The sequence below is a fragment of the Populus alba genome, chromosome 5, assembly GCF_005239225.2.
Source record: "Populus alba chromosome 5, ASM523922v2, whole genome shotgun sequence".
NCBI classification, from domain to species: domain Eukaryota; kingdom Viridiplantae; phylum Streptophyta; class Magnoliopsida; order Malpighiales; family Salicaceae; genus Populus; species Populus alba.
In genome coordinates, this window is record NC_133288.1 from 18,359,511 (window position 1) to 18,368,012 (window position 8,502).

Below are 8,502 nucleotides of genomic sequence, written 5' to 3' on the forward strand. Positions count from 1 at the left end.
ATGAAATCTGAACTTTATTGGCTCCATCACCGGAACCAGCAGCAGCTTCTCTGGTCCGATTCCGTGAGATCATGATGCGTGGCTACCTCATGTTGAGGAAGATGATCAACCGAAGGAGAAGAAGACGACATCACTGTCAAGGTAAGTTCATCTTCTTTTAAAGTTTTTTTATTATTATTTATTTATAGACGAAGGCGGCGATCTGCGAAGGAGGAGAAGGAACCGAGTTTGAGAACGGATTTTTAAAAGTTGATTGTTGTCGAAGACTTTGCAATCTGCTTCCTCTGGAGTTGACACTATCTTAGATTGAGCCGGATTGCATAAGGGAGAAATGGAGCACCAAATATATATAACCAATTGTTAATCATTATTACAAATTAATAATTAACCAAATTGCTATTTCCTTTGGCAAAGCAGATTGCAAGCAACAGGTAATTAATTACTCATGTATTCTACAGGGTTTGTTTTTTTTTTTTTTACAGCATTCATGCATGATTTGCGTGGAAAAGCAAGAAGAGAAGAAGCAACCTGGCCTGGGGGAGGTGCTTGTTGTTGTTGCTGGTCTGTCGTGAGGATGGTGGTCGACGGTGGAGCTGCTGGTGGTCCACGGTGGAGGTGCTGGTGATCGACTACAGCTACTGGAAAAGGTAGAAAAACAACGGTGTATTAATTCCCTCAAATACTATTTACTTGATCAAACATAAACACTTCATGCCTTCATGGGATTGTTTTATTGTTTCCCATATTTTTACTTTTCAGACTTGCCATAGCGATATGATCTTTGATGTTTCGGTGAGATCCATGTAGCGTTTCGTTACCTTCTTTGTTACCCCTGGACTTCCATGAACGTTTGACATGATCATAGGTTTAGCTTATCTGACTGTATGGGTAATCATAAGACTTTTGGTTGCTTTTATCATCCATCAACGATTGAATAAGGGTAGTTTTAGATGCATGTCTCACTCTATTTACTGTATCAGGAGCTTTGAGAAGTGTCTGTAGTTGACAGGATAGAAAAAAAAGAAAATCTCTATTTGAATGTGCCCCTCCTTTCATAATTCTCTGGAAAATAAATGATAGGTTTTTTTATGTATCAATCATCAGTCTTTAAGTTGAGTTGGAACATACAGTTCCATCTTCTGAAATATGTTAAAAGCTACTGTCACTCTAAAGTTGCTTGCTGAGAGAGGTGGGAGCTGAGAGATGCATGATTTACGTGGAGAAGCAAGAAGAGAAGAAGCTACCTAGCCTGCGGGAGGTGTTTGCTGCTGTTGCTGGATGGTGATCGACGGTGAAGCTGCTGGTGATCCACTTCAGCCACTGGAGAAGGCAGAAAAACAACGGTGGATGTTGATTGCTAGTGTGGGTTTTGGCTGGGGAAAAGAAGAGGTGACAATGTGATCAAATAACAGAAAAGGAAACAATGAAAACGGACATGATGCCAAAGATTATAAGATGTCAGTTCCCTTGATAGAAGGAAAAGAAACCCAATTACACGGAAAGAAAACAACAGCAGCCTAATTTTTGAAACAATTTCAGAAACCATCATGATGTCGCTGACAGAAGAAAAAAGAAGAAGAAAACTTACACAATTATAATATATTTAATGACAGGCGATATGTTTTGGCATGTTTTGGCAGGGAAAACCGTGGGGAAAGCTACAGTACTTTCCCCACGCGTTTTAGAGTTCTTTAATATATATAGTAGATAGGAAGGGGTGATGACGGCCCACCCCATCTCTGCCACGCCTGGTTCCATGGATGTGATGTGAAACTAGTAATCATTCGTTCTCTGTTGCAATTCATGGTTAAATATTGCTTATAAAAAATAAACATGCGACAAAACAATGTCTATCAATCGCCTAGAAACTCTTCAATAAGAACTGTTTTCCGGTGCCCGTTCGCTTTCCTCCAGGGCAGAGTTTAACTGTTAAAACATATTCAACCAGAGGACACGAATCATTATTTAGGCATTCCTACATTCCCTGGCCAAAGGCTTCCCTGATCAAGACAGAGCAATACAAATGAATTTTACACAATGGGTTGCCAAAAAGCATGGCCGGGAACCTTTCTCTCCGAGCAATCTAACATTATCAAAATCGAATTAGAATGAGCAAAGCTACAACAATCCACAGCAGAAATGGTGTTGCACATACTTGAGAAAGACAAACCATGAAACAACCATTTTGCGTAAGGTACAGTGTACTGATTTGTTCGTGATTGATTTTGGATTATATGCCATCTGTGTTTCCAACGATAAGAGCACACTGAAGGATCCCTGTAAGGATAAACATTTCACACTATACTAGGCGGATCCCCCACCCAATTGCAAACTGCTCGAGACCAGCGAGTTCTAATACAGTCCACTAATGGTGCATGCTGAGAAGGCTCGGGTTTGGTCACCTCAGTGTCTTTACCACTTGATTCCTTCCCACCAGGGCCAGACGTCACCACCACATCTGCCATGAATTCCTCGGGAGTCCACCTTGGTGGAACTGAAACCCTCAGTTTTGTGAGTCTAGGTCTCTGAACCAGTGTTTCACCCCCAGAGGTTGCGTGGCTTCCATTTATATCAGATTTTGCAATCCCATTAAAATGGCAAAGATCAAACACCTTCTTACCCATCAACCCACTTGAATCCTTAAGGCCTCCCAGACTTTTGTCTAGATCCAAAATAACCTGCCAGAATTCACTCCATACAATAAAGCCAGTGCTGCAAAGGTGATCGAGTTTCTCAGATGGAAGTCTAATATCCACTTCCCTAAGGACCTGATGGAAGCCTTCAACACTGATAAAGCCGCCGCCGCCACTCTGATCTTGTGCATCAAATGCCCTCCGAATCTGTGACTCTCTTTCTTCCAGTTCATTCTCGTCCTGAACCGAAGTGTCGAGAGCAAATAGAACTGTATAATGAGATTCGCTCCCAACAACCCATATTGGCCATTTCGGGCATTTTAAATGCTGGCCAACCTTACAAAAATTGAGAGATTCTAATAGTGTGAGAAATCCAACTTCCACACTCATGGATATGCCCTTTAGAAACATGCCTCCACCAAAGTCCATCCTACCATCAAACACGTTAGGGACAGCCTGTCCACAGAGCAGAAGGTTCACAATTTCCTGTATAATGTTCAAATGAAATTATATTATCTCAGAAAAACCCAATCATTATCCAAAGATTCACCAATAGAAAGTAAAAGGACAGATACGTATCAAAGTGGAGAAGACAAAATAGCACGTCATAGATTAATCTGTGGATATCAGACCTGTGAAGCATGCCCAAAAGGTGCAGTGACTAGGGGAAGGTTGGGATCGTCCCTGTCAGCTTGAATTGAGTCCTAAAAAAAAGGTAACGTTTTGCAGGCATAAGAGGCATAAACACCCAATTTTAAAGTGGAGTGCCACTAATATACACAATTCTAACAATCAAAAGGCCATTTAATCCTGAAAGAATAACAACTTTCTAGAGCTTGTATAAATGGAACACCAAGACTGAAAGCAAGACTGCTCCCCAAAATCCATGATTTACAATTCACAAAGTAAACTTCATAAGGCTCTGGGCACTACAGCACAAGCAATGCAGAAAGATGAAGCAATCTTTGTTTCTAACAATGTAACATCACCCCCCCCCTAAATAAAACAGCTCACCATTGGATAAGCTCGAATTAAGATAGATTTAGATATTAATATTTTTGACTCCTCACCCCCACCCTACCCCTTCTTCCAGAAAAAGAATAGGTTTTGACATGGACTAGCAGTAACCCCCCCCCCCCAAAGCTTCCCTCCAAGCTAAAATCGATGTTGATTAGGTCACTCTCAAGTGGAAAATATAAAAGGGCATATAAATGAAAAGATGGCTTTTTAAGCATACCAATCCTCGGGACAGTAAGGCAGAAATAAGGAACAGTAGTGCCCCCATACGAGATTGGAAAACAGGAAGTGCTGTATGGAGTTTCTGCAATGCAGTTGTTTGTGATGTATATGTGTCGATTCTTAGAATTTTTTGCAAATCAGATGCAGATTCAATTGTAAGGCCCTCCAGTGCTTTTGCAATGATCTGCAAGATAGAAGACAATCCCTGTTAGCAGCTAAAATATCCAAAACAGCTGTGCAAAAATAGCTATTATAATCACAAGGTTTCCATTCCAAACTAATATTTAGCAGTACATTGATATCAAACCTAAAGCAACTTACCTCGTTCTTTGCAAAGCCCTCAGTGTCAAGGCCAACAACATTCAAAGTGGCAATCACAGCTCTTTTATTGTTTCCGCACATAAACAATATCTCACCCATGCTTTTAACTAGGGCTCTGTGAATGGGAAAAAGTTTGAAGACATGAAATGAAAATTGCACATGAGATTCTATAAAAATAATGATCATGAACCATAAATTTTTCAAGGCATCCCAACATTCCTATCAACCTGAAACACAAAGAACACAAGTAACACATAAATGATAGTTGATCAAGATCATAAGAAGGTTTCAAGCCACTACTAACTGTTAAACCTTGCCCACTGACCTAAATATATGCAGTGGCAAATTATTTAAAAACCGTAAGTACAGGGACATAAGGTATAAAAGTTAAATTTTCACTGGAACCGGGTTGCGCAAGGCATGCAAATAGAAGATCAAAGTGGTTTTGCTTATCCTACAAAAGATCAAGTGCCATAAATAGGAAAAAAATTACACTTTATATGGAATCCATGACCAGACATCCACGCATCTCTTTTAGCACAAATTCAAGGAAAATTGAATCAATAACTTGATTCCACCAACCTCGCAACTTGTAATAAATCAACCATACATATAAAGAATATAATTGCAGAAAATAACTCACAGAAGGCCAATGGAAAAACCTAAGATATGAAGTCATTACACTATCACAAGTTAAAAATAGAACAGTTCACAACACTTAAAAAGCAACTAAGCACATCAAAGCAATGAGTTCAATAATTCCTCTTTGTTCATAAATCAAAGGATCATCAACAATAACATAGATTGAAAGCAAATAAAGAATCAAGTACCAAGATTTAAACGCAACTGGGAAAAAAAAGGTCATTTATAGCAGGAGTAATATTATGTGAATCCATGACTAAAACAGATGGCTTATAATCACCTTGCTTTTGCATCTTCAGTAAGAGAACTGAAATTATCTGACGCAACATATTGACTTTTAGACAATCCTCCAGAGCTCAAATTTTGTGGCAAATTTGATGTAACTTTGCCTATTTCATTCGGAAAGAAAAGAAGGTGTTTGAGAACAAATGCCTGCACAACCACACAAAATATTGTAAGAAAATCAATAGGGATTTTGAACTGAAGCTATAAATATTGTAAATCAGTAGAGAACCAAGAAAACTAAAAACAAGATGAAATCATAAGGAGAAAAAGAGCTAAATACACACACTTATATTGCAAGCAATGTCAGGTGCAAAGAAACAATGATTGATACAATTGTATAGCTTTTAGACTTCAATAACTACCTTGTACAAAATCACAGGCTACCCACTTCCAAGCCAGATATCAACCTTTAACCTCCACCATTTTGGAGCAATTCAAAAAACAGCCATAATAATGTAAAGTGATCAGGCCAGTGGCTCAATATTATTATGAAGAAAAAGAAAATTTCCTTTGGTTCATTATGGCCTTTTGGACCTTGAGTTTGTGGTATCCTCTATTTCTCTAGACCCTTGATGCTGAGTCCGATGATTCGAAAACATATACATACATATATAAAACAAATTTTGCAAAGGTCATTGCCTAAAAGTTTTTGCAATCACCACAAAGTCAATATATAACAATTATTTCAAATATTTAAAATAAACATCTGATGTACAACAACTTGTCCAAATCATGTATGTGTTAGCTAGTGGTTTCAAAGAATGTCATAGGGGATGGATGTATAACAGCAATAAATTAAATCAACTTAGCAAACCCAGAATAGTTGTGGTCAATCACACAAGTCATCTTTCTATATTCTGATTCTATTAAGGCCAAACTTCCTGTAAGTTATCAGCAACCAAATGACTTTTTGGTTATGTTTGGCAGGGTGTTGATGGGGGTTAAAGTTTTTGGACGGTAATCATTACCCCCTTAACAATTCACCTTTCCCAAAATTTAACCAAGCAAACTTAAATTTCATAATAATAAATTTTAACCCCCATCAACCCCCTAATCAAACATAACCTAAAAGTCATGGAGGGAAAAATTCACCCTTCAAGCAGCACTAATTTTTTACACTCCCTCCCCTCCTTTTTTTCTGAAAACACACACCAAATAATCTCTCTCTCACACAAATCATTACTAATAATTTAATTACTTCCCATCTCTTTCCACTAACAATCCACCCTTCTATTTATTGACACACCAAACATCCTTAAAAACTATTTTTACACCCTAAAAGATTACTCTTTTAATAATCCACTCCCAATTTTTAAACTCATACCAAATGCCACCTTGGTCAACTTTTCTCCATTATGCATACCAACTACTAGTTGAATAAATCTTCCGTGTCAATAAGTCTCCAACTCTTCATTGCACAAAAATTAACATCAGTAGATTGAAGAGCTAGTAGCTTGGCAGCTAGCAAGGGCTCCTGTTGTATAGTTGACCTCGAGCAAAATTTCTAGTAACTGCTACTGAGATAAACCATGTTTGAGTTCAATTCAAAGCATTTTCTCTAATCTCTGTGATACCCACAACAGTAAATGTAGCATCCTCACCCTGCATTTGGCTTCTTTGAAGATTAATTAAATTCTTTCACATAACCATGGCTTCAAATTGTCACAAGCCCCATAAATTCCACTATCAGTTACAAATAAATCTAGAAATGAACGGCATAGACATCCATTTGAAAATCAATTCTATCAATGACTAGATGGTAGCCTAAAGAGTGAAACAAAAAAAAAAAGATGACAATAAAACATCCATGATGAAACTGCAGGTTGACATCCAAGAAGCCTGGCAAAAGAAAGCTTATTTCTTCAACATGATACCATGGTCATCGATCCATTTAGGGACCACATCCACCCCCACCCCCCACCCCGGTTCCAATTCCCATAACACCAAAAAAAAAAAAAAAAAAAACATACTAACAAAAACAGAAAAAACAGCATAATTAGAAATCGATGGATTACTTGTATAGTTGCTAAGACGCCACAGGGCCCACCTTCATGCTGCACTAGTCCCATAGATGTTTCTGGATCAGGACTAAACCTATAGGAACATTCAACATGATATTAGACAATAATGGGCATGCCAATGGAAGTATGGAACTACAGTAACATCATGATTTTCAAAACGAACCAGATCTCAAAAAAGTTGTGCAACAACTAATTCTACAAACTATCAAACAGACTCTTATGAGTATACATCTTTTCCCTTTCATCACTACATTGACACAAATTCCACTCTTCTCCACTGTAAGTTGCTGAACATGAATCAAATTGCTAAAATTCACTATTATGACCCCAGAGAATCATGTCATAACTAAACATGCAAAACCATTTGCAATATGAAAGTTACCAAATTATTCAATACCTTATGCCCTGGTTACTCCACTGAGCAAGAATGTCATTAGAAACACAGCTCCCAAACACCATCGAAAACAACTCATTAGCTTCCTCACTCGATAATTCCTTTCCCGAACTCCCCTCCTTCAAACCAAAATCTACCTCCTTTCTAACAAAATCTGTACTTTTACCAGGGCTTCTATCAACTGTTGCTTTTGAAGGCGAAGGCGACTGGGATGGAGAAGGGGAGTCAACTCTCGTCTCGAGAAGCCGCTTCTCAGCAGCCGCTGCCATGAGCTCGCGCTTCATCCGCCTCAAATCCTCCGGCGATGCCACAGGAGCTCCAGCGTCCCTCGGCTTGCTCCGTTTAGGTTCAGGTGGCGAGTTTTGCATGCTCATTCTAAGAGCCATTCTCAAGTCCTCTTCTTCTTGATCCGCCATTGACGAAGAAAAATAAGAATCAGAATCGCAGATCGAAAGAGGCTTGTAATTAAGCGAATTTAGGGTTTCATGTGTGTATTTACAGGTCGTTTGAATTCAGTAATTAAAATTAATAACAGGATTGGATTTGATTTGATTTAAAGATGACGGGATAAAAAATGATTGCGATTATAAAAACCCTAATTTATTAGGGTTTGAAATTTCTGGTTTGGAACGTGAATGGATTTGGATTTTCATTTGGGCATTCGATTTTCATCAAAGAAGAATGAAGGTAGGATTGGGATTTTCAAGTCTACATAGGGTTAAAAAGTGAAAGAAGATTATCTGAAAAGGAAGTTGCCGGGCCCGAACGATGTCGTGTACTATATAAACAGTGAGTCGATGGTTAATTACCCTTAATGAAATGACATGTTTCACCTTGTTATTGAGTTCAAGTTATGGGCGTGTTTGATGGAAAGGCTAGGGTAGTTGAGGAAATTAAGACATGTGATTTATCTTTAATTAAAGAGTATAGTTTAGTGACCTGACGGTTGACTGTTTTTTTTAAGTGC

The 8,502-nt window shown here is 38.4% G+C and overlaps 1 protein-coding gene and 1 long non-coding RNA gene across 2 annotated transcripts; one reads left to right on the plus strand and one right to left on the minus strand.

The window, feature by feature from the left end:
• LOC140955615 (uncharacterized) lies at positions 1–1,245 on the plus strand. Its single transcript, XR_012169914.1, has 3 exons — positions 1–141; positions 483–647; positions 1,105–1,245. It is a non-coding gene; the product is annotated as an uncharacterized lncRNA (long non-coding RNA).
• Positions 1,246–1,847: 602 nt separating this feature from the next.
• Positions 1,848–8,288, minus strand: LOC118062249 (uncharacterized). The gene is made up of 7 exons (XM_035075984.2): positions 7,539–8,288; positions 7,136–7,214; positions 5,116–5,267; positions 4,194–4,308; positions 3,871–4,056; positions 3,266–3,337; positions 1,848–3,119 (listed from the first exon to the last, which is right to left on the minus strand). The coding sequence occupies exons 1-7, from the start codon at positions 7,949–7,951 to the stop codon at positions 2,295–2,297; spliced, it is 1,842 nt and encodes a 613-aa protein (XP_034931875.1). The 5' UTR covers positions 7,952–8,288; the 3' UTR covers positions 1,848–2,294.
• Positions 8,289–8,502: the final 214 nt, after the last annotated feature.

Coding starts and splice junctions, on each gene's coding strand:
- LOC118062249 (XM_035075984.2), bottom strand. CDS start 7,951: ATGGCGGATCAAGAAGAAGAGGACTTGAGAATGGCTCTTAGAATGAGC. Junction 7,215..7,538: donor TGGAGTAACCAGGGCATAAG/GTATTGAATAAT, acceptor ATGTTCCTATAG/GTTTAGTCCTGATCCAGAAA. Junction 4,057..4,193: donor AGGGCTTTGCAAAGAACGAG/GTAAGTTGCTTT, acceptor TCTATCTTGCAG/ATCATTGCAAAAGCACTGGA.